General features: G+C 44.5%; 3 protein-coding genes across 6 annotated transcripts; 1 reads left to right on the top strand and 2 right to left on the bottom strand.

Moving 5' to 3' along the window:
- The first annotated feature begins 318 nt into the window (after positions 1-318).
- On the top strand, positions 319-7,428 carry LOC117711334 (olfactory receptor 2T8-like). 4 transcript variants are annotated; one of them, XM_034506918.2, is made up of 3 exons: positions 319-797; positions 3,953-4,763; positions 7,103-7,428. In XM_034506918.2, exons 2-3 carry the CDS (start codon positions 3,973-3,975, stop codon positions 7,158-7,160), a joined length of 849 nt encoding a protein of 282 aa, XP_034362809.2. In that variant the 5' UTR covers positions 319-797; positions 3,953-3,972; the 3' UTR covers positions 7,161-7,428. The 4 variants fall into 4 exon arrangements, with proteins under 4 accessions (XP_034362809.2, XP_076792862.1, XP_076792864.1 ...); XM_076936747.1 differs by lacking the exon at positions 7,103-7,428 and adding an exon at positions 2,029-2,101 and having other exon boundaries at positions 323-797; positions 3,953-6,570; XM_076936749.1 differs by lacking the exon at positions 7,103-7,428 and having other exon boundaries at positions 323-793; positions 3,953-6,570.
- A 3,883-nt stretch (positions 7,429-11,311) lies between these two features.
- On the bottom strand, positions 11,312-20,393 carry Cfap144 (cilia and flagella associated protein 144). The gene is made up of 4 exons (XM_034507482.2): positions 20,230-20,393; positions 17,856-17,915; positions 15,115-15,218; positions 11,312-11,508 (listed from the first exon to the last, which is right to left on the bottom strand). Exons 1-4 carry the CDS (start codon positions 20,366-20,368, stop codon positions 11,398-11,400), a joined length of 414 nt encoding a protein of 137 aa, XP_034363373.1. The 5' UTR covers positions 20,369-20,393; the 3' UTR covers positions 11,312-11,397.
- A 1,841-nt stretch (positions 20,394-22,234) lies between these two features.
- Positions 22,235-25,001, bottom strand: LOC117712032 (olfactory receptor 5AR1-like). Its single transcript, XM_076935245.1, has one exon. The coding sequence runs from the start codon at positions 24,853-24,855 to the stop codon at positions 23,929-23,931; it is 927 nt and encodes a 308-aa protein (XP_076791360.1). The 5' UTR covers positions 24,856-25,001; the 3' UTR covers positions 22,235-23,928.

The following is a 25,001-nucleotide window of genomic DNA, read 5'->3' as shown; positions in this document are numbered from 1 at the left end:
CCTGGAGATGCTGTCACTGCTATCTTCTTCTTCTTCTTCTTCTTCTTCTTCTTCTTCTTCTTCTTCTTCTTCTTCTTCTTCTTCTTCTTCATCATCATCATCCTCTGAAGACACAAACATGCAAATACAAAAACAAAGCAAAACAACTTCTTGCAGATGCACACAAACACATGCATATGACCATCCAACCTTAATTGTCTCAAATTGAGCCCATGAACAAAAAAAAAAAAAAAAAAACCCACAAAAATAAAACAAAATGAACTCTACAGCTAACTCCTTTTACAGTCTTCATTTTATTTCAGTGGCTGTTTGACAATTATGCTGGTCTCAATGGCAGATATTTCAACCTTCCTGTCTGCTGATGTTTGTGCAGGAAATGCCAGAATCACATGACACCGGAATCCTGTAACTTCATGGTTCAAACACTTGAAAGCCCAATCCCCTTCCAAGGACCTTTATTTACAGTTTTTTCTCATGAGTGATTTCTTGTCATTCCCATGATTCACAGCATTATGAGATGTGTAGAAACTTCACAGTCTCCTGGGAAATTAAAATTTTTCTCAGCACAGTAAGCACTTCTGGCAACTGAACTGTCACCCTGGCAGCTCTTGGGTATTGATAGGATAGTGTCTGCAGCCCAGTCTGGCAGTGGGCCATCTTTGTGACACTTCAGCCCAGGCACTGATATAAGGCAGGTGGAGGAACAGGATAGAACCGGCTTTCTCTAGGTGGGGATGTCAGATGCATCACTGAGGGCACAGATCCGGGCTGCAGGGCAACAGTTTTGACTCTTGTAGGTAGGTCGGGCCAACCTCTTCATAGTTGATTACTCCTTTGAAAATACAATTCCAAATTCCAGAACTTGGGAGGAGGAGGTGGCCAGGGAAACAAGGAGCCCTTGGCTACATAGAATCTAGTGCCACCACTCCATACCCTTTACAAAGGACTATTCCCCTATTATACATCTTGGTACCTGATGAACTAAAATATGTGCAAGTGGGTGCTGGCATTTGGTGAATTCTTTTTTAAAAGACCTTATAAATTTGTCAGTACATAAAGTTTTCTCTGTTATTACCTAATTTTTCTCATGCTGGTCGATTTTCATTTCAGTATCCAGAAGTTTGGACTTTACAATTTACATATTAACAATTAATTTGGGGAGATGTGGAAAGGAAATTCTGTATCTTGACTTGTGTGTAGTTTCTCAAGAGGCCTTTGTCAGAAGAAAAGGCAGGCAGCGATGTCTGCCCATGACTCCAAATGCAAAAGAGGGGAGTGCAGTTGTAAGTGAAGATGCTTCAATACTCACAGCATTCTGAGAGAGAACGTGGGAACGCAGGAAGGAGAGCTCTGACTCTGTGGACACAGAGCACAGAGAGTAGAAGGAAGCCATTGGTTCCTGGGTGAAACATTTCCCCATTCCCCACACTAGTCAGACTGGAGGTCTCAGTAATGCGTTTAGCACCTTTCCCAAACAAGCTAGTGCTTCAGGACTAATTTCAACCATGATTCATTTCCATGATCAGATTTTTTTTAGGAACTTATCCCAATAGCCTACTCTGTGGAGGTTTATAAACTTAAACTAGTCATAACCTGTCTCATTTGTATATAAAAAAAATAGGTAGTAATTTTAATGATAACAAGTTGACCATACAATTAGAGTCATAATGACTGATCACTTTTAATCATTTATTTCATGTTTAAAATGTATACACAGTCTCCTGTCTGCACTAAAAAGCTGAACACATTTTAAAATTAGATGTAAATAGGAATTTCACAATATATATTTTCTAAGACTGGGTATGTAAATCACTGGTAGATGGCGTGCCAAGCGCGTATGCGAGCCTGTATTCAGTCCCCAGCATTGTATAAACAGAACAAAACAGAAAAGTGTGTTGGGTTTTTTTTTAATAGAGCAGTGGAGCAGCAGTAAAAGCAGCTCTCTGAAAACACATGCACCTTTCTTGCATGTTCTAGACAAATATTCATCATTGTTGTTTTGTGTGGTATCTTATTTCTTTGTCAAAGCACAAACTCCAACATTTGTTGTCAAGCATCTCAAGAAAGGGAGGGAGAAGCCTGCTGCCCTGGCCATTGACAGGTAAAGTCAAAGACACTGGTCTGGAGTGATTCCAGAGTCCTTCCAAGCTTGCCAGTGTCACATATGACTGAGAAAGAGAGAATGGTGCCTGTCAGCAGCTGTGGGGGTTGGGGTGCAATGGGAAATTTGCTGAGTGAGGCTGACTTCTCATTTGGAGGCATTAAGAGAGTTTAGAAGACAGATTCTTGTAAAGAAGGTGTCTGTGGACACCATAGTGACTATGTTCACAAAATAGTTATGTGGATGCAGAAAGTAGTTAAACAAAATTGCTACATGCTCTCCAGTGTCTAAACAACACAACCTTAACATTTCTCCAATCCTATCGTCAATAACAAGAGGTTGGAACCATGGGAAAAAAGAAGAGCAGGAGAGGGGGAAATCTAGGTCTTCAGCATGTCATGTACTGAGCCCGTGGTCATGGTTCCATATCCTTTCTGGAGTGAAGAGTATATGATAAAGCTTGGAAAGTGGGCAACCCATGCAGTGAGCACAGGGAAGATGCTTTCAAAGTAACTTTCAATATGCAAAATCATTTTCCAAATATTTAACTTTCAAACACATAACTGAAATGCTCAGGGACTCAGCCTGGGACTGAGTGTGTCATGATGACATTGTTTCAATCATAGGAGAGATTTGACCTAAGGAGAGACACAGGGAGTACCCCAGAGGCCACAGACTGCCTCAGGACCTTTGAACTAGACAACATCCTTGAGGATGAGTTAGTATCCACATCTTTGTAGCTGTGGACATTTTGATTCAATAAACTCAAACAGCCAGGGTGATAGCAAGTCAGAGACTAAAGTGAAAGTAAAGATTTAAAGTCTCAGAAGCAGGAATCATTTTTTTTTTCTCTGCAGTTAGGCAAAAACTAGGGTCCCTGAGTTATCCACTAAATAGTGAGATTTCGTGATTGTGAAGAGAGAGGGGCTGTCTGATATGGAAAAAATACTTTGGAATAGTTCATTAAAGTGTGTGTTTAGCATTACAGCTTCACAATGTAGAAACATCCAAGAGGGGTATTGTTTTTTGTAGTGACAGCTTCTGTAAACAGAACCTAGGGAGCTCCCACCCAGTGTGAGTTTAGCCTCTTGTCCACAGATTCTGTCTTTTCTGTTTCTAGATCTAAGAGCAAACCTCCTTTTGTTCGTCAAGACCTTTGTTATTCAGTGTTAGAGGGAATTATGTGAACTTGCTGTTTTCAAGAACCTTTGACAGGACCAAGAATGTGGTTTAGATAGAGCTTTAGTAGGCCATGCACAAAGTCCTGTGTCCAGTCCCCAGCATAACATAAACCAGACATGGTAACGCATGCCTGAGACCTCAGCACTCAGGAGGAAGAGCCAGAAGTCCCTAGGTCATTCTCTACTACATAGGAAAATTGAGGCCTGCCTAGGATTCAGGAGACATTGTCTCAATAAACAAACAAACAAAAAAATTGATATACTATAAATGTGTCTCCTACATTAAAAATCCCTAAGTTGCATTAACAAATATCTAATTAATTTAATTAAGCACCTAAGATTTGGTCATGCAAAATATAATGTAAAAGAAAATATACATGACAAATTGTTCTCAACCATTTATGTAGATATCAGGCAATGCAAAGCCAGGAGTCACTTGCAACTTAAAGAGAACTTGGATTTGTTATATCAATTCACTCACTGTTCTGGTGAGATGTTTGTCAGGGAATCCTTGGAAATGGGGCAAATAATCGGTTAGCTTTGTGACCAACAAACATTTTGCAAACATGGATGAAGGATTTGAAGTGGGTTTCACCATTTCTCACAGGCAACCTTCTGGGCATGTGTCCTTCACACAGTGTCACAGGACTCCCTTTGCTTCTTCTTTCAGTGTCGCTAAGGCTGTAAGCCATGGACAAAGGGAACACCACAACGGGCTTCATTCTCCTAGGACTCTTTAATCATACCAGAGCCCACCTGTTCCTCTTCATTGGGGTTCTGACTGTGGCCTTCAACTCTGTGGTAGGCAACGCCCTGCTGCTTCTCCTGATTCACCAGGACCCCCGGCTCCACACACCCATGTACTTTCTCCTGAGCCAACTCTCCCTCATGGACATGATGCTGGTCTCCACCATTGTGCCTCAGATGGCAGCTGGTTATTTAATGGGCAAGAAGTTCATCTCTACCACTGGCTGTGGCTTCCAGATCTTCTTCTTCCTCACACTGGAAGGGGGCGAGTGCTTTCTCTTAGCAGCCATGTCCTATGATCGCTACGTGGCTATATGCCACCCACTGCGCTATCCGGTTCTCATGAGCTGGCAGTTATGTCTGAGACTAACCTTGGGGTCTTGGTTCCTGGGAGCAGCTGATGGAGCCATGCAGGCTGCTGCCACGCTGAGCTTCCAGTTTTGCAAGGGGAATGAAATAGATCACTTCTTCTGTGAGGCCCCTGTGTTGTTGCGCTTGGCTTGTGGAAACACATCAGCATTTGAGTTTGTCATGTACATTTGCTGTGTGCTGATGCTTCTGATCCCCTTCTCCCTCATCCTGACGTCCTACGGTCTCATCTTGGCCGCTGTTCTCCGAATGCGGTCCACAGAAGCCCGCAAGAAGGCCTTTGCCACCTGCTCCTCGCACTTGGCGGTAGTGGGCCTCTTTTACGGAGCTGCTACTTTCAGTTACATGAGGCCCGCATCCTCCAGGTCAGCAAACCATGATAAGGTGGTGTCAGTATTCTATACTATCGTCACCCCCATGCTGAACCCCCTCATCTACAGTCTTCGGAACAGTGAAGTCAAGGGCAGCCTGAGGAAGTGTGTGGCCCGCTGTACTGCCCTAACTAGTAAGGATGCCTTCGTTGACTTGAACCTTGATGGTGGTACAAAGGGGAAAGGTATACAGTAGGCCTTCAAAACAGAGGTTATGTCTCAGAATGCCCAGTGGATACCTGAAGCCACTGAGAATTCCAAAGTCTTATTAACTTTCTCTTCCACCTCAACACAACACCTCATCCTGTGGCTAGAACTTGGGGAGCAGGGGGAGCCTCAGCAAAAGTAGCATTATGTTTCTTTGTCCTTCCTCTCCGTTTCATGGGTGTGTTTATTCTTACTGTGGGAATTAGCAAAACCCGGCAGAATATTTTCCCCTTATTAATAGTGGAAAGCTCCTGTAGTTTAACTTAGTAAGTGCTTTACAACTTGTCTTTAACATAGAAGTTCCAGCATCATGAGTTTTGCACTTTGGGGCATTACTGACTGAAATTAAGATCATTGGAGCTGAGGTAGTTTCTGCGTGACAGGTGGATGGGTAGCATATACTGGGAGGCTACGCTGACCAGAGGCAGGTACCAGGACTATAAGAAATCTCAACCTGCTGTAGGCAGCACTGTAAGACCTAGTTGACTATTTTTGGAATTTTTTTTCAGTTGTCAATTGTCTGCAGGTGAGCATGGAAAGCAAAGCCACTAATAAGGGATGTGTGTGCACCTGTGCCAGTGTCTCAGTTATTTTATGCTTTACGCTGAGGTTTTGCTTAAACTACATACTGGCAGCTGATAGTGAAGCCACCTCTCATTTCAAACTGAAGTCTCAAAAAAAAAAAAAAAAATTGAAAAAAATCACAAATGCTCAGTGAAAAGTTCTCATCACCTCACCACACAAGAATGTTTATACCAACCTGGGGCAACCTGGAGGGGCAACCTGGAGGACTGACCAACACTTTGTTTCAAGTTGGAGTGACTGAATCCCAGCTTTCAAGCTGGAGGGTCCTCACAGCAAGCCTTATCTTCCAGCCAATTCTACAGACCTCTCTCCCCTTGTATCTATTACCAAAAGATGCAAATTTCAAAACTGCCCAGAGCTCCTTTGAGCCCATTTCTAATAAAAATCTACCCATGAATTCAAACACCAGAGTAATTCCATTTCCACCCTACCCTGACCCATTGCTGGACACCAATGGCACTCATTTTTTAGGGGTTTGTGTGTGTGTTTGATACCTTTGTGAAGATTCTCTGTATTTTTACACACTCCGGTAGCTCTTCCTTTTATTCAATAATATGCTAGTATTTCAAAAACCACCATTTGTTCCCTCCTTTGTGATGGACATGTGGATGACCTTTAACCTTTCTTGAATTACATGCTTTCTTTTCGATTGATGGATGATGATGAACCTTTTATCAGATTGATTTCCAATTCCTACACACCATTCACACAGAGTGCTGATGCCCTGAGCTTCTCCAACCCTTTCTGCTCAGGAAGTCTACCGAGTGTGGCAGACCCTCATTCTGTTTCCTGTGGGTAGTTTCCTGGTGGCTGTGGTACTCAGTGTTTTTATATTGATTTACTGCTAGGTGAGATATCTTCTTTTGTTAACTTTGTATTTTAGCCTTGGAAAATAAAACATAAAAATTAAAGTTATTGCTGTTACCACAGGCAACAACGTGTGGTTCACTCACATATTCAAAAGAGTATTTGCAATTTGAAAATAAAACTGTATGTTACAATGTTGGTATTCAATGTCTGTTACAGACTTGTTTTTTACTTAGTTTGTACTTGGGGGTTCCTTTTAAACTCTTCCACTTTACTTGAAGCAATGAACCTTTGCAGTTAGTTGAGCTGTATTATAACACCCGTTTTAATTCCATTGAGGTATTCAGACCCTGAAAAACCTAACACCATTCCTATAAAGAATAGTGTCTGAAGGTACAGCATTTCAGGTGAAGGATGAAAGTGTGTTTAAAAAAATAAAGCTTTAGATGGCAGAGCACACATCACTCCATTTCGTGATTAGTTATAAGCCTACAGCAATTTCAGATCATAAATTTGGTACATTTTCAAAATATCAATTTAACAAGCAATTATTAATATACTAATACATTCTAAATATTTATAAACGCATTTTGTTTCCCAAAGACAAGACAAACACAAAAGCAGGTCTAAGGTAATGCTTTATAATAACACAACAATTAATCCTTTTATCCCTTTGCTTTTGTAAATTCTGTTTTCATCTGGAGCCCTCTCCCACACTCCCTTTTCTCCCACAGCATTAATGAAGTCCTGCACATCCCACAGAGCATCCCAAGCACGTCTAACGCAGGATGAAGCAGAAGGCGTGATGTGATCCAGCTCTGCAGGTCCTGCAGTGGTTTTGGAAAGGCCTCAGACATGGACATGAATCTAGGACTCTGATGCAGCTCAACCCATTTGTGATGTAAACTTGGTGCTTCCTGAGACAGAGATACACTTGCTGAGATAGTAACCACGATACTTAGTTTCTACATTATCGTTAAGATACATTCAGTAGGTCAGTGTACCCTTAACCTGGATGGAACAGGAACTTTTTAACCTGTCATAAAATAAATAATAAACTTATAATTACAATCTTTCATTCGCTTCTGGCTTCTGCTCTGCATGTTTGCCATGGGTTCGTATTTGCCCTTTTACTGATGAGTAACATCCTTAGCCAGGTTTGACGTCAATCCTCACTGTGAAAACAAAGACAGCATATTAAGTCAAAGTACATTGTTTTTTGTTTATTTGTTTTTTCTTCTTTTTCCTTTTTTTTTCTTTTTGCTTGTGTCTGTTTCTTGTTTTGGTTTGTTGTTTTGAACTTGAGCTCCTAATATGCCTGCCTCTGACTGCTGAATGTTAAAGGCCAAGTCCCATAGAGAGATACCAAGTGTTCTGGGATGCCCTGCAGACCCAGCCCTAAACCAAAGCAGGAAGCACACATGGATAAACATCTCTCCTGTGTAGTGATACACAGAAGGTGAGCTATCTTGCCAACTTCTTTTCTTCCTCACCACGCTTTCTCATTGCCTGGTCTATATATATCAAGTTTCAAGCTGGCCATAGATACACAAGAGGACTCAATCTCAAAGTAAGAAGAAGAAGGAAGTTTCACTGTATATACTCATTATATGTGGTATTGTATTACACAAGGACATTTTTATTCAAGTATATGCTGTCTTTTGAGCAACTCCTCCTCCGTATTCCCCACCCTGCCCTTTCTCACCTCTCCTCCCATCAGTGAGTCACTCTTGTTTCCCTGAACAAATTCACTTGTACATACAAGTTTATGTCTCTCTTTAAAATCTGGAAACTTTATATGACAAAAACATAATATTTGTCTTTCTGAGTCTGGTTTAACTCACTAATGTGATTACTCCCAATTTTATTCATTTCCTTGGAAACTACATACGTTCATTTTTCTTTATGACTGTAAAAGACTCTGGTGTATGTGAACCACATTTCTCCTGTCCATTGCTCTGATGGTGGACACTGAGGTTGGTTCCAATGTTTGTTGATCATGAAAAGTGTTGCAGCAAGCATTGAGATGCTGACTTGGAATCCTTTGTGCACCAGCTCTGTTCTCAGTTTCTTTAGTCATTGCCATCTTGATTTCCACAGCATCCAAGACTAGTACACACCCTTACCAGAATTTCCCTGTTTCTTGAATGTGACCATTCCAGCTGGGGTAAGATGGAATCCCTGTGTTGTTCAGATTTGCTCTTCTCCAGTGGCTAGTGACACTGAACATTCTTCATGTATTACTGGCAATTTTTCATTTTTTTTTTATTTTTTTATTGGATATTTTCTTTATTTACATTTCAGATGTTATCCCCTTTCCCAGTTCTCCCCCTCTCACCCCAGAACCCCCTAACCCATTCAGTCTTGCCCTGCTTCTATAAGGGTGCTCCCTCACCCACCCACTCCCACCTCCCTGCCCTGGCATTCCCCTACACTGGGGTATCAAGAATGCACAGGACCAAGGGCCTCTTCTCCCATTGATCCCCAACATGGCTATCCTCTGCTCCATATGCTGCTGGAGCCACAGGTCCCCCCATGTGTACTCTTTGGTTGGTGGTTTAGTCCCTGGGAGCTCTGGGGTGTCTGGTTGGTCAATATTATTCTTCCTATGGGTTGCAAACCCCTTCAGCTCCTTCAGTCTTTTCTCTAGTTCCTACAGTGGGGACCCCGTGTTCAACTCAATGATTGACTGCGAGCATCATCCTCCTCTGTACTTGTCAGGCTCTGGCAGAGCCTCTCAGGAGACAACTATGTCAGGCTCCTGTCAGCAAGCACTTCTTGGCATCCACAATAGTGACTGGGTTTGGTGACTGTGTATGGGATAGATCCCCAGGTGGGGCAGTCTCTGGATGGCCTTTCCTTCAGTCTCTGCTCCACACTTTGTCTATGTATTTCCTCCCATGAGTATTTTGTTCCCCCTTCTAAGAGGGACCAAAGGATCCACACTTTTGTTTTCCTTCTTCTTGAGCTTCATGTGGTCTGTGAATTGTATCTTGGGTATTCTGAGCTTTTGGGTTAATATTCACTTATCAGTGAGTGCATACCATGTGTGTTCTTTGGTTACTGGGTTACCTCACTTGGGTTGATATTTCTTAGTTCCATCCATTTTCCTAAAAATTGCATGAAGTCATTGTGATAGTTGAGTAGTACTCCATTGTGTAAATGTACCACATTTTCTGAATCCATTCCTCTGTTGGAGGACATCTGGGTTCTTTCCAGCTTCTGACTATTATAAATAAGACTGCTATGAACATGGTGGATCATGTGTCCCTGTTATATATTGGACTCTCTTTTGAGTCTATGCCCAGGATTGGTATAGCTGGTTCCATTTTGTTCCGTCTTTTTGAGAACTACCTATTTCTCTTGGACTATTTGTCAACTAGATTATTTGATATTTTGCTTAGTTTTCTGGAATACTGGTATATTCTAGATATTGATCATCTGCCAGATATACAGATGACACCGATTCTCTATCATTATGTGGACAAGCTCTTCGGTTAATTGATTCATTTGCTTTGGAAATTTCCATTTGCCAGTTGCTGACAGTTCACTATATGTAGTGTGCTGGCGAGTTTACCTGTCAACCTGACACAATCTAGAGTCTCCTGAGAGCCTCAATGATGGATTATTTGGATCAGGTTGATCTGTTGGCATGTCTGTTGCATTGATTGTTAATGCGGGATGACCCATCCTGAATTTGGGGGGCAGCACCATTTCATGGCCATACTGAGCAGCAAGCAGGAGCAGAGGTGCATGTGTAAGGTAAAAAGGCTAAGGAAAAACACCCTGGCCCTGACTTGACCCTGATACCAGGGCCAAGAAAGAAACCCTGACCCTGATGTCCTTGAGCTTCAAGATCAGGCCACAGAATCCCTCCAATCCCAGGCCACTGTGGACCTCCACCACATCCCCAAGAAACCCTATATAAACCTTGCCTTCTGCTGAGTTAGCTGCTGTCTCTTGCTGGAGCAGAAGCAGTCACCCTTTTGGGTTTTTTCCTCCCAATAAATCTATTGTGTGAGGCTTGTTTGCAGTGTGACTTTATGGTGTACCTTGGATCCTGAATGCCAGGAAACCTCTCCGAGCAGAGCTGTTACACTTGCATTGAGGAAAGCTTCCCTGCCTGGGCAGAGCTGTAATGATTCTAGCAGGTTTCTCTTTGCTCTTGACTGGGGATCAGATGTGCTGCTTGAGATCCTGCCTTGACTTCCCTGAACTTATGGGACTGTAGTCCAAGTAAACCCACCCTCTACTATGCCAGTTTCTGTCAGGTAGTTATTATGACAACAGAAACAAAATCGGAACACAGTAATGAATTTCAACCTAACTTGGTATGCAACACTCTGTCTCTCTGTCTCTCTCTCTCTACCTATGTCTTCTATATATCTCTCTGTTTCTGTCTCCCCATCATCTCTCTCTCTCTCTCTCTCTCTCTCTCTCTCTCTCTCTCTCTCTCTCTCTCTCTCCTCTATCCTATCCTCTCTCTCTCTCTCTCTCTCTCTCTCTCTCTCTTTCATTTTTTGAGACAGAGTTTCTCTATGTAGTCCTGGCTGTCCTAGAACTCACTCTGTAGACCAGGCTGGTCTGGAACTCACAGAGATTTGTCTACCTCTGTATCCTGAGTTCTGGGATTAAAGGTGTTTGCCACCGCCACCCAATATTTTGTTTGCTTGTTCAATTTGTTTTATTTTGCTTGAGGCTTTCTCTCACAACAAGTATCTGAGCTTCAGCCCATCACCAGTGGTCAGCTATTCAAACCATTACAAATAACATGGACACAGGTTATAACCAATCGGGTTATCTCTTTACTTCACTTCACTTCTCTCTGGAGCCTCCTCTTCCTTCTGTCTATGTGATGTTGCAAGGCCTCCTGAATCATTTTTACTCAGACACTGCCTGGCCCTTAATCATAATGTTATGATCTGTGAGATATTCTTCTGTGATTTTTTTTAACAGAAGCAGCATTTATTTCTCCAGGCAACACATACATGGGGAATTTAGTGTGCAGGTTCACTCCACCAAGAGAACATTACTTCTGGTGATCATCTTCCCCCAAGCTCCACAGTTTAGCCTTGTACAGAGTGATGTCATGGTAGACTCTGAAGTGGTTCAACCTGTGGTCCTGACGATCTGGGTCGATCTACATGAGAGGAGGCAGGATCAGAAAGAAGTCTATCAGAGAGGGAGCAGACCAGGGTTTAAATGATAGAGAGCTGGTTCTGAATCAGGCCCACCCTCCTGTGAAATAAAGCTTTTCCTTGCTAAACCCTGCATTGTGGGCTGGAGATTTGAACACTCACATCAAAGACCCTAACACTGAAGAGCAGTAACCTATCAAAGTGAGGTAATCCCCTCACTGCTACCTGAAGGAGACTCTGCCTAAGGATTCACCATCACTGAACAGCAGCTCAGAGAGGAGAGGCCTCATATAGATCACTGAAGCCAACCTTCTAGGACAGCACCTAGCACGGGCTACTCAACGAAAGTCTGAGCTTGTTGAAGGAGTCTGGAGCTAAAGGGAGCACTCTGACATGTACATCTTCTAGGAACTACACTGTGCAACTAAAGAACACACTTTCAGCATTTACCTGAAAGCATGAGTTCCCAAACGATTCCATATGAAGTTGAGGTCACTGTCTGAACAGGAAGAGGTCCTGAGAGGGCATTCAGTGCTCTAAATAGTGGCCAGTCAAGCTTCTTCTGCCCCAAAATGCATCACTCTGAACACCAGCCTAATGCCTTTTGTGATGCTGCAGGCATGGACTGAATAAGTTTGGGGTGGGGGTTGCAGTTTGATATGAAGTGTCCCCCCTGAAATGCTCATGTATTTAATGGTTGGTACCCCGTTGTTGTGATTTGAATATGGTTGGCCCAGGGATTGCCATTATTAGGAAGCGTGGCCTTGTTAGAGGAAGTATGTCACTGTGGATATGGGCAATGAGACCCTTCTCCTAAGTATATGAGAGCCAGTCTTCTCTTAGTGGCCTTCAGATGTAGATGTAGAACTCTCAGCTTTTCCTACACCATGCCTGCCTGGATGCTGCCATGCTCTAACCTTGATGATAATGGACTGAACCTCTAAACTGCTAAGCCAGCCCCAATTAAATGTTGTTCTTATAAAAGTTGCCTTGGTCACAGTGTCTGTTCACAGCAGTAAAACCCTAACTAAGACACCCATCTAAACATTTGTCAGAGGTGAGCCTATGGGAGAAAGCATGGGGCTCCATCTGCATTAATCAACTGATGGATACAAAACCTTGAGTAAACCACTGAGAAGTGGTAAACTGAGGCCTGACTGAGGGAATCGGTCACTGGAGTGTGTCCTTGGGGCCTAGAGCTTGCTGTGGTGCCTTCCTGTAATACTGCTTGTACTTCCTGGCTGCCATGAGGATCAGAAAAGTCTGTTAGGGAGGGAGCAGGCCAAGGTTTGCATGATGTGGAACTGAGTCTGAATCAGGCCTCATTCTGCCATGGTGTCCTCCCTCACCCCAGGCTCAGGATCAATGAAAACAAGCCACCATGGATTGAACCTCTGAGACCTTGGACCAGAATATGTCCTTAATCTGTGAAGTTTTCTCATGTGTTGTCATGGTGATGAAGTCCATCTTACAGTGTGCACTTCCTTTATACATCAATGCCATCTGACAGCATTGTCCCAAGGCCATGGTGGTGAACAGAAAGGACTATTTGCAGATGTCTTGCAATGGTGTTTTATCTGCTAGGCCTAGACAGGTCTGAGCAGGGCATGACTGGCTGGCCAGCCTACCAAGAGGTCAAAGACACATTTCAACTAGAAACGTTGAATCCAAAGGCTCTGTATCTTTAGTCTTTAAAAATAACAAAATAGGGTAAAATGCTTTAGAGCTGCCAGGGACCTCTGTGGGATCTGCCTTCTGACTGAAGAGGCATGAATTTCCCATTTTCTTCACCTATATCTTTCAGATGCTGGCCAGAGCCTCAGCCTGCTTTCTCTGGTACTTTGGGCCTTTTCTCTTTCTTTACCAACCAGAGCTCCCCAGGGTCTAAACCACCAGCCTGGGAGCACAGAGGGAGGGACCCATGACCCCAGCTGTATATGTAGGGGAGGATGGCCTTGTGGGGCATAGGTGGGAGAGGAGATCCTTGGTCCCATGAAGGCTGAACACCTAGTTGGGGGGAATTCGAGGGTGGGGAGTTGGGAGTAGGGGAGTAGGTGGGGACACATCCTCATAGAAGCAGGAGGAGAGGGGATAGGGTAGGAGGTTCCTGGGTGGTCAGGGGAATGAGGTAAGGGGATAAAATCTGAAATGTAAATATAATATCCAATAAAAAAGAATAATTTAAACTGCCACAGTTGACTCAAAATGAAATAAAAAAATTCCACCCCACAAAAAACAAAAAGCTCCCCTCCGCACCACAAGGCTACTTGTACTATGCAAATAGGCTGACTATCTTTGTCTCTCTCAAGTAACCATCAAAAAATCTATAATAAACTTCTCTCTAAAACTCAAAGTGGGGGAGGATGAATGCTAGGTTAAATAATTTGTGCTTTGTAATAATTCTCTTTATTAATATGTTATCTAATTAAACCAATCTATACCTTTGCCACAATTTTCTTTCCTTCAAACTTTTCTTCTGATTTGGAGACCACAACTCTCTCGGTGATCACACTGCTTACGCTGGCCCGTGCTCTTTCTAATTAGGCAGGCCTCTTTGAACTCCCATATCCAACCCTGTCTTGTCCAGTTCTGGCAAAAAGTCTTGCTAAGTCCACTAACAAGAGGCACCACCTTCAGTGGCATGTTCCACCAGGACCCACTGTCTCCATCCTCCCACGTGTGAAATATGATCACCTTTTCCGACTTCAGCATAGATTAGCCTGAGTTCCCCTCATCCCCAGCTTCCCGTCAGCAATTTCCATCTGTTGACCCTGTGTCTCGCCTTAGTCTCAGGCTCTCACTTGTCCACACTGTCTTCACGATCCAGCTCATTTCTGTCCACTGCAAATCCCAGTCTTGGGGTAGAATCCACAGCAACATTTCCCGTCCAAATAATGCCTCCCTTGCATTTTTAAAAACATCCCCTCAAAAGCTGATTCTTTGATCCGTTTTCAGTGACGTCATTAATAATATCTTCTTTTGTATCCTTCCCTTATTCAGTAAGTTTGCTCTCCCACCCCTTGCCTTTTTGCTCTGAGTGGCCTTTGCTTCTCCAGCTCTCTAACCATCCTCTTCTCAGCAGCGCCACAGCTGCTAGAACTAGAGCTGTTTAGTGGGTGAGAAGCCTTGCCCCTTGTATAGGAGGAATACACATAAAACAGAGGACTCATAGGAGTGAGAGATGCTTGCAAGTCTCGTGGTAGGTGAAGAAAATGGATACTAAGCCAAGAAACCAGGGTCACCACCTGACTTGGGACTCAGTGGTGCTCTGGGCCCCTTCTTCTGATTGTCCCCATCCACATTACAGTAGCCCACCCTGGGTTTATTGAAATGTGTCTATGTGCCATGCACGGTCCCAGGTACTTTACAAATACTGCCTTCTTTCCTGTGCACAAAAGCCCTATGAGATAGACTCTATAGGCTTTCCATCTCATAACTATGAAACGCAGTCACAAAGCATCTTAGTGACTTGCCTAAGGTCACACAGCTAGGGAATGTAACCCAGAATTCAAATCCAGGTGAAATTGCCTCCACAACCTGTCCTCTTGGCCACCACTGTCATTGCTATTATGCTCCCAATGACCATTATGTGAAGGAGCCATGCTCACCAAGGGATCTGAGTCCCATCCGATTTCTTGGGCTTCCGTCTGTGTCTCTGAATATTTCTTTTTTGGCCCCTGTGCAGCATGGTGGATGAGGTTCAGGAACTTAGCTGGGAAATGAGGCACAGTTAAAAAGGAATCAGAAACTCCAACCACCCATGATAAACCTAAGGATGCAGGAGCGGCATGCATACCTTTGGTGATAACCAACAGCCCTACCATTGGTCCTAAGGCCTGCTCTGCAGGAAGGAAATCAGACCTGCTACTAGAAAACAAGCCAACCGCCCTGGGCTAGTGCAGTCTGGAATTGTGGAGGAGCGCCTTCAACCACAAGTTTACTAAAGCAGCACCAACCCTAGCTACATTGTAACTATTTAGCTGTATGCCCACAGAGAGGTGGAGTTCTCAGCCCTCATCAAGGAAACTCTTCTTTGAAACAGAGGGAGACCATTACGGAAAAACATAACTGCTCAAGCTGCTGAGAATAAGAGCGTGTTGTACTCACTCCTAGTTGATTCATCTGCACCTAAGGCTCAGAATTCCTGCACCTAAGGCTCAGAAATCATCAAAGAGGGGCGGAGGAAAGCTTGTAAGAGCCAGAGAACCAAGCAGTTTGCTGGGAGACTGTGTATCCCGGAACTGAAGTCCCACCAACATGGTTGCGAGACCTGAAAAACAGCAGCTCCGATACCCGTGCTGACATGGAAGAGTGGAAGCGAAGCTCATGAGACCTAAACCAAGCTGGACAAAAAAAAAAAAAAAAAAAAAAAAAAACCCTACAGGTAATGAAGGAATGAATAGTGAGATCAGGAGAAATGGTCAAGCCCAGTATCAAGTGGGCAGCCCTGAAGTCATATGATACAAGTAACATGATTCCAACTGAGCTGTGTGTGTGTGTGTGTGTGTGTGTGTGTGCAGCAACAATTAAAGAAAAAGCTTAAGGATTTGAGGAAAACAAGGAGGGGATACTCAGGAGACAGTGGATGGAACAAGGGAGGAAACAAAGTTATATGATAACAAACTTTTAAAATTATTTTAAAGAAGTTAGCACCTTAGACCAAAATATGTTCCCCCTGTCACTGATCTAGCCATGGGCTCCCCTAAAGAAAATACAATGGCCCCCAAGGCTGGCCAGGGCCCCGAGATGTGGGAATCTGTCTTTCTGCCCATCTTTCAATTACTCTGTCAAGCTGGTTTCTAGGTCTTGGGAGCAGAGCCTTGGGCAAGGCAGACATGAGCCCTGTTCTCCTCTGGCTTGGGATCTAGATGAAGAGTGAAGGATACGATATTTAGGCATACACACAAACCTTCCGAGGCGTGAGCCACACTTTAAAAGAAGAAGTGCACTGCAGTGCCTCCATCTCATACAAAGAAACGAAGTTACAAAGCATCTTAGTAACCTAAGATGCCACACACCTAGTGAGAGGAGAGGGACATTGGATGTTGAGCAGAGAGCAGCCCTGGGACATGGCAGATGGAAAGCCCACTGTAGGCAGCAAGGACAAGAGCCACACTGTGCAGTTTGCAAACCGTGCTGGTGCCTCTACTTTCTGTACTTTTCACAAACTTCTGACAGGTCCTTACACAATCCTTACACCCTGGGGGGCGCTATTTCTACCTGGAGTCTCTGAGAACTCTTCCCAGAATGCCTCTGCCTGACAGAAGCACCAGTCTCTGACATTGGCTCCCACATCCCACTCCCTAAGGCTTCTCCAGGTATGTACAAACCTACTTCCTTCTCCTTCATAACAAGGGCCTCCTCTTAGTCCCATTCCATGGTCTTTTACATGATAATTATGAAAAGAACAGCCAACATTCACTGACCACCACCTACCACACCTCATCCCAAGTACTTCCTTTTTTTTTTTGCCTAGACTTCATAACCCTAAAAATTGTTTCAGAAAGGTTTACAAAAAAAAAAAAAAAAAAAAAAAAAAAAACCCTAGAATTAATTGTCATAGGTTGTCAATTTGACACAGCCTAGAAACATTTGAGAGGAAAACCTAGATTGAAGAATTGCCTGGATCAGGTAGGCCTGTGGGCATGTCCATGGGGGCTGTCTTGACTAATAATTGATGTAGGTGGGTTTGACCCACTGTGGGCAGCACCAACACTACACAGGCGGTCCTGGGCTGTATAAGAAAGCTAGATGAACATAAGCTTGTCAACAAGTGAGCCAGAAACTGAACTAGCAAGCAACCTTTTCCATGACTTCTGCTTCAAGCTTCCTTTCGAGTCCCTTCCCTGATTTGTCTCAGGGGAACAAGACCTGGAAATGTAAGATGAAATAAGCCCTTTCCTCCCCAAATTGCTTTTGGTCGGAGTGTTTTACACAGCAACAGAGTGAAACTAGAGCACTGCTCAAAGTCAATTGCTTAGTGGGTGGTGGGATTGAAATTTGAAACCAGTTAATGTGACTTCAGGGTGTTGGATGAGTAGGTGGATGGATGGATGGATGGACAGACAGGAAGAGAGATAGATGAGTGGATAGATGGATGGTGGATGGATGGATGGATAGATAGAGGGATGGATAGATGGAGGGATGGTTAGGGGATTGGAAACATTGTTGGCTTCAAGCTTAATAACATGGCATTGTGGCTTAATAAGTCAGTCTCTTGTAATCTTGGTTAAATCCAGTTTCAGAGGACCCCATACTTGCCCCCAAGGTGGCAGAACCCTGAGAGGTGTCACTAGCCTGTCTGTCCCTCTGTGCTCTGAACCTCGGTATTCTCAAGCCCAGCACCTACCATCTTCTGGCTCCTCCAAATTATCATGCCAAGACATGGGCTTCCTGGTGATTGTGTGAACTAGGGGAAAAAAAAAAGCAGCACAATTTACATTAGCAGATGACACCTATCCTAAACTCACCCACAACCAGGTCCCTCTGCTTAACATTCACTGAGGAGTCTGACATATGCCAGTAACTGTGCTGGACACTAAGGAGCAAGGCCTTACAGCAAGCATCCTGGCTCCACAGACAGGAGTGTCTGTTGGACATGAGATGACCAAAATGAAGCACAGCTGGAAGTCAGTGCGTAGATACTGGCTTCAGGTTTCCACCTTGGAAAACCATTCTCTGGACCAGTGCTGGTTAGCAGAGAAGTAAATATGCCTGAAGACCAATTCCCAAGAACCAGATAGGGATGAACACACAAAAGGCCATTGATAAAAGGAACTGAGTCCATATCCTCCAATTCTTGGTACTGATGCAAACACTGCAGACAGGCCTGCTCTCAAAGCCTTCCTTCTGTGTGTGTTGACTGACAGCACACCAACATGGGATAACACGTGAGGGAGAGCCTGAGAGCAAGCCACATGCCTAGAGGTGATGGCATGGGTGTGTGGTGAGTGTCCCATGGAGATGCTTGTGAGTCCTGAATGAAGGAGTTGGGGTCCATTGTGTGAGAACCTGTGGGAAGATGATGAGTGACAGCCAGAAGTCAGAAGCGTCAAAAGGGGGTGCTCAAGCAGAGGCAGCTGGTGAAGAGCATCAGGAATGAGCCAGGGGATGGGAACCAGTTTTTCTCGGACCTTATTGGCCATTTTCATCCCAGTCACACACCTAGACACCTAAGATATGCATTTGGGTCACTCTCTTTGCTGTTACCAGTATATTAGCAAAGTCTTTATGGAGGAAAGCACGGACCAACACATTGTAGTAAATTCCCATTTTATTCCAGTGGACACAGGGAGTCTGGGCCAGGAGACAACAGTGTCTGAGAAAGCCTGTGTGCGACCTTCAGGAGTCATTTTAAGTCTTAGAATAGACAATGTTTAAACAGAACTGGAAAATCATTTCCTCCTGACTTTAGTGATCTGGGATGCTGGCGAAAACTAGGTTACTAACAGGCAAAATGGAAGTCTCCACACTTTTTGTAGACAGCCAGGCTGCTGTGCACTATGGGTAAGGAGGACAGACATTGGGGACAAGGAACACTTAAGTATAGGAGATGGTCTGACACATTTAGGAAATCTATTTCAACAGAAATGAAGGGAGGAAGAGGTGTGTGTGTGTGTGTGTGTGTGTGTGTGTGTGTGTGTGTTAATCTTCAGAGCAGATCCGGCACTGGGGAAGATCTTGGGTAGGATAGGGTGGACGGGGCCACATGTGGGGGTTCAGAATGGATGGAGCTGGATAGGAATCAGAGCCAGATCCAGTGGAACCTTGGAGGCTGGTGGGTTGAAATTTCAGCTCAGAAACTGCAGGAGGCAACATTTACAAAAGGATTAGTGGGCTCTGGTCTTTTAACATATGTAGCAAAAAAAAAAAAAAAAAGTGGGGCAGGGGAGGTTGTTACTTGGAGAGTAACTTGGAGTCCCTCAGACTACCTCAAACCCTCACTGGGATTCAGACACCATAGCAACCTACTCGGACACTATTCGAAAGTGAACCGCCCAAATGGATGGAGGGGCTGTGTGTGCATTCTGATCTTTCACTGGGCTGCGCAGATGTTAATTGGGAGAACTATGCAGTGTGTGCAATGAGGTGGAGTGATGTGAGGATAACTGCTTAGCTAGTGGAGCAGGGTGGTTAAACCCGGCCAGCAGAGCAGCAGAGGATGGGAAACATTCACTCAGCAAGCACCCGTGAACTGCTCCAGGGAGGGCTTCTGGGGGGCGAGGTGGGACACATGAGTCTGTTTCAGGCCCAGAAGCGACAGAGCCCTGTGAAGTCACAGGGGAGGGAGACTGTGGAAGGCCAGGAAGAGGAGTGGCTTTACTGGGGTTGGGTTGAGGGAGACTATCTGGCTCTGCACCTGGTAGCCCACCATTTCTAAGTCTTAAGGAGGTCTGTTGCAAAAAGTCAAAGCAATAATAGCAAATCATACAAGGAAAAAACCCCTGGGTGTATTAAAAAGAGACCAAACTGCTAACAAAAAGCAGACATAAAAACCCTGTACAATTATTTGAGAAGCAAAAATACCCCAATACCCCATAAGGCATTTATCTTTATTCTACATCTAAAATGTTTCATTCTGGATGCATTTTAATGCAATCTATTGTGCCTGGGGTAACATGGGGAGAGATCCCCTCAAAGCTCAACTGTCTGAACTCTAGAGATGACTAGAGGCAGAGGATGCTTGCTCTCCCACTCCTCCCAACCCTCTTGGGCCTGCTCACCCTTGCGCAGGGGGTTCACGTGATACTGCGTGTACAGCTTCTGTGCCCGTAGCTCTTTGAGAAATAGTTCCCGCAAGATCTGATTCTGGTGAACCTCATCCTGATTCTTCATCTGCCCCACACGTCCTGCCATGGCCATATTCTTGCTCTGAGAAGTCAAGTTATCTGACCTGCCCTTGCCAGGAGAAAGGTCGCCTTCTACAGTTTCCAGGCAACCGGTGTTCCTCTTGTGTTCAGGTCACAGCGTCCTTTCTGTCTCTAGGCAACAGCGCCCAGGCTCTGCAGCACCCCCCTCCCTAGCAGCCTTTCCCCCCCCCCCCGAATCTGTCTACTCCACCCCTCCCAGCTCGCAGGCTCCTAGTGTCTCATTAGGCCTCCACGAGTGTCGTTGGACCCAGATTCAGCCTCTGGATCTAGAGCCGCCCCTGGCAACTGCTAGGAAAGGGCTGCTGTTTTTTGGACCACCCAGGAAGAAGAGACTGAAAAGTGCACCTCAGCGGGGATGGTCACTTCCTAAAGATGATTTGGGGAGGAGCCAGAGCCGATGGGTTTGAAAGTAGGTGCCCAGAATTAAAATAAACAAAAACCACCTACCTCTAACACACACATAGTTACATACACATGTGCACTGATGGGTGGGGAAACAGAGTAAAATAATCTGACTACTGCAAGGAAACAAACAGGACCACTACCCTTTCTAATCTAAGTAATTTGACATCTTAATAATTTATTTTGTTATTTTTACAACGCTAGGGGTTGAACTCAAGAGCTTCTGCATGCTGGAGAGCTGCTCCAACACAGAGCTCTATCTCCAGCCCTTCCCTTTTTATGTTAAGACAGGACCTCGATAAGTTGCCCAGGCAGAGGTTGAACTTGCAATCCTCCTGCCTCAGCCTGCTGAGTTGCCAGGATGATAGACCTGCCCCACCAGACCTAACTGCTTTCAGTTTTTGGTTGTGATAAAATGTGCATCTTCTAAGAGCTCCTGACCTCACCATTCTCAAGTATCCAGTCCAGCTGCATGAAGTAGGGGCATAGTGTGAAGCCATAGTGTGAAGCCATAGTGTGAAGCCATAGTGTGAAGCCATAGTGTGAAGCCATAGTGTGAAGCCCAGCTCCTGAACTCACCCCTTAGGCAACTGTCCTCTGACACCCCCCTTCCCCCAGCAACCACTGTCTTTCTTTTTATTCCTGTATTCGACGGTTAAGCACCTTCTGTAACATGGTTTGTTTTAAAATGGACGTAAGTAACCTACAGTAGGCAAAGCAACCACCCTGCTCTAGTGGGCAGCTACACACAGATGCTGAAGCCTGTGATCTCTTGTCCATTCACTCATTCATACATCCATGACCCAGAATGTTCCATGTGTGATAGACAGCATTGCACTTGTTAGGTGTGTGGCCATTGCTGCCCCGACCCCCACATCTACTGAGGACTTCATATTTTTCTCTCTCTGCTTTTCTCCTCAGCCTGCAGGGTTCTTTGTCTCTTGTCTGCAGAACCTTTCTACCCCACATTTGTGTGAGCTCACATGCAATCGCCTTTCAAAAGCCTTACCAAGCTGTAGAGTCCCTCTCTGTTCATGTTTTATAGCAAACTCAGTTACTACACTAAATGTACTTTATGCCTAAGCTACCTAAGGTGAGACACGTCATATTCTCTCTCTCTCTCTCTCTCTCTCTCTCTCTCTCTCTCTCTCTCTCTCTCTAGCACAGTAGAGGCAGGTATGTGTCTGGTGTTTTGTGCCTGACTGGGTGTCTGTAGTTTGTTTGCTTTCATCATTATATAGTCCCTTAAAACATTCAGATGAGCGTGCCACACTGGTTTAAGTAGATCAATACTTTTTGACTTGTCAGCGTGACCCACACCTGGCCCCTGTGTCCCAAGCAAGGCTAAAATCAGCCTCTTAGAGTCTTCACTGACTTCCTGAAAGTAAGAGGAAATAAGCCACGCCTTCAGAGCCACATGGTTTGTTGGAGGATAATTTATAAGATGTCACTTGCACTCTGTCCATGTAGTGTCCTTCAGCCTGAACTATTAGCCTAACATCTGGGACCCTCCATACAGGGCTGGAGGAAGGAATCCTAGACTAAGAAGAGATGGCAATTAAAGGGATGTTTGGAGCATTGGAATGAAGATTGCTATTTAGATAAAAGTAAAGGAAGTGAATGTTTAAAATTTGTCAGCTTGGGGAAAAATCAGAGGATGGTTCAAGTGTAGGGACGAGCAGAACAATTTGACATCTGAGGAACAATTTGAGTGATAAAATGTGTTACTTATGGGATATCCAGTGCCAGGGGCCTTCCCCACCAAGGGTCCTAGCTTACAGGGCAGTCAGCCTGCAGAGGTGTGAAGGAGTCAGTGGGGGGAGAGGGGAGTGAGTCAGGCCATGGTGTTCAGGGGACTCTCCAGCTCTGACTAGCAACAGGTGCTTTATTTCTACAGGTTTCACAGATCAAAGACTAATGATTATCCAGGTGCTACAGATTATGTCATTGATTTTTTTTCCATTACATGTCCAGGGTCACAAGTTAAGTTACAATTAGAAAACACAAACAGAACAGATTTTGTTTTTATTATGAGTCCTATAACTCCAGTTTAAAGAATCTAAAGAATGCCTCCACCAAAGCAAACACATACATCATGGGACAGCCTGCTTTTAGGCTGGGAGTGTTTGTAGTTTTAAAGAACTCCAGACAAACAGAAAATACCTGAACTGGTCTTCATTACAAACAGCAAACACTAACACTGACTCCATTTACTATGTATTTCACCATTTATGATATAAGGAAGAAGAAGGTTATTTTAGTCACTCTAACCTACTTACTGAGTTTTATTCCTCCAGAGGTACACCCTGTGTGACCCGCTTTCTTTAAACTACATTTTCAGAGAGCTCTAAGCTATAATAAAAAGAGACCTTGAGTCTGTAGCCTATTTTCCTGGCCAGTCAGAGTTTGTCAGTTGTGTTTGTTTACCCTGTACCAATTGTGCGTTTGAGTTTGCTCGGGGGGGCTGCTACCCTAAGGAGAGTCCTGGCTTCATCCATTGGTGTGCTTATCTGTGCTTAATGATCTCCAGGGCATAAGGAGGACTTCCAAATCCTGGCCAGATAGAGTTAATTTTAGGATTTTCCTAAAAAGTCTCAGACACAATCTTTCTCAGGAAAAGACATAAGTCGAGTCATAATGCAGAAGGTCCCCAAGAATGCAACACACAGGGACCAAAACCCAAAAGTTGGAGATAGGACAGTGAGTGTAGCAATGCACTCAGCTTTGCTGGAGCTGTGTCAGGCCACTATGCTGGCCTTGGGACTCTTGGCTTTTCCAGATGATACACCTGTGCCAGTCCAGGAAAATGAGGTTTTTAAAAACAATGGAAATTCATATTAGTGGCCTTTACACAAGGCTGATGGGAAAATCCTGAGAGTCCTGTCTCCTGTAATGAGTACTGCTCAGGAAAAAGAATTCCACAGTGATATTAGGTGGAGAATTTGTTTGCTTTGTTTTTTATTTTTTGTATGTATGAGTGTTTTGCCTACGTGTGTTGAGTGCAGGGACTGGGGAGGCACCTACAGGTCCTCTGGTTTTATCAACAATGTTAAGTGACACAGGAAGGGAAAGAAAGTTTGAGGGGATAAATTACCTACCTCCATCAATAGTTGCCAGACCCTAAGAGCCACACACTGAGTCTTCTAGGACTCAGTACTTCTTCCCACAATAAAGTTTCTGTAGAGCAAACTTCATATCTTTGTTCCTTAGACAATAGACAACTGGATTCAAAGACGGTGTGACTATAGAGTAGAAAATAGATGCCAGGCGACCCAGGATCGGCGAGTACTGAGAGGCAGGTCTCAGGTACACAAAGCTTCCAGTTCCATAAAACAGGATGACCGTGGTCAGGTGAGAGGAGCAGGTAGAAAAGGCTTTCCACCTGCCATCCACCGAGGGGATGCGAAGAACTGTAACCACAATGCCAATATAGGAGACCACTGTGAGGACCAAGGAGCTCATGACAGTGCAGATGCTCACAACAAAGCCCACCTCCTCATTGACATGGTAATCAGTGCAGGACAGTCTCATGACTGGAGGGATGTCACAGAAGAAGTGTTCAATGACATTGGGTCCACAGTAGAGGAGGGAGAAGGTGTTGAATGTATGGAAGGCTGAGTAGATGGCCCCACTCACCCAGGCAGTGACCACCAGTGCAGAACAATATTTCTGGCTCATGATGCTTCCATAGAGCAGTGGTCTGAGGATGGCCAGGCACCGGTCATAAGCCATGGCTGTGAGCAGAAAGCATTCAGTACCAGCGAGTGTAATAAAAATGTAAAGCTGTGTTGCACACTCGAGGTAGGAGATGACCCCTGAGCCTGTGCAGGATATAGCCACTGCCTTGGGGATGGTGGCTGAGGTGTAGCACATGTCCAGGAAAGACAAATTCTTCAGGAAGAAGTACATGGGGGAGTGGAGCCGACTGTCTCTCACCACAGCCATGATGATGGAGAGGTTCCCCAGGAGGCCAAATGTGTAAACGAGCAAGAACAATAGGATGGCCACCAATCTCAGCTGGGGGACATCTGAGAAGCCCCTGAGGATGAAGTGAGTCACTCTGGTGTGATTGGACATGTCTGTTCAAATTGTGTTCAGATGCAGTGCCACACGCAGCTGAGGGAGGGAACAGAAATAACAGGCAGGCTCAGAACCTGTGTGTGCAGTTCCATGTTGATTATGGAGGCATGGCTTTTGTCAGAAAACTAAGATATTGAAGCAGC

The sequence above is a fragment of the Arvicanthis niloticus genome, chromosome 6 (assembly GCF_011762505.2).
Source record: "Arvicanthis niloticus isolate mArvNil1 chromosome 6, mArvNil1.pat.X, whole genome shotgun sequence".
Classification (NCBI taxonomy): Eukaryota; Metazoa; Chordata; class Mammalia; order Rodentia; family Muridae; genus Arvicanthis; species Arvicanthis niloticus.
This window is presented reverse-complemented; position numbering and strand designations above follow the sequence as displayed.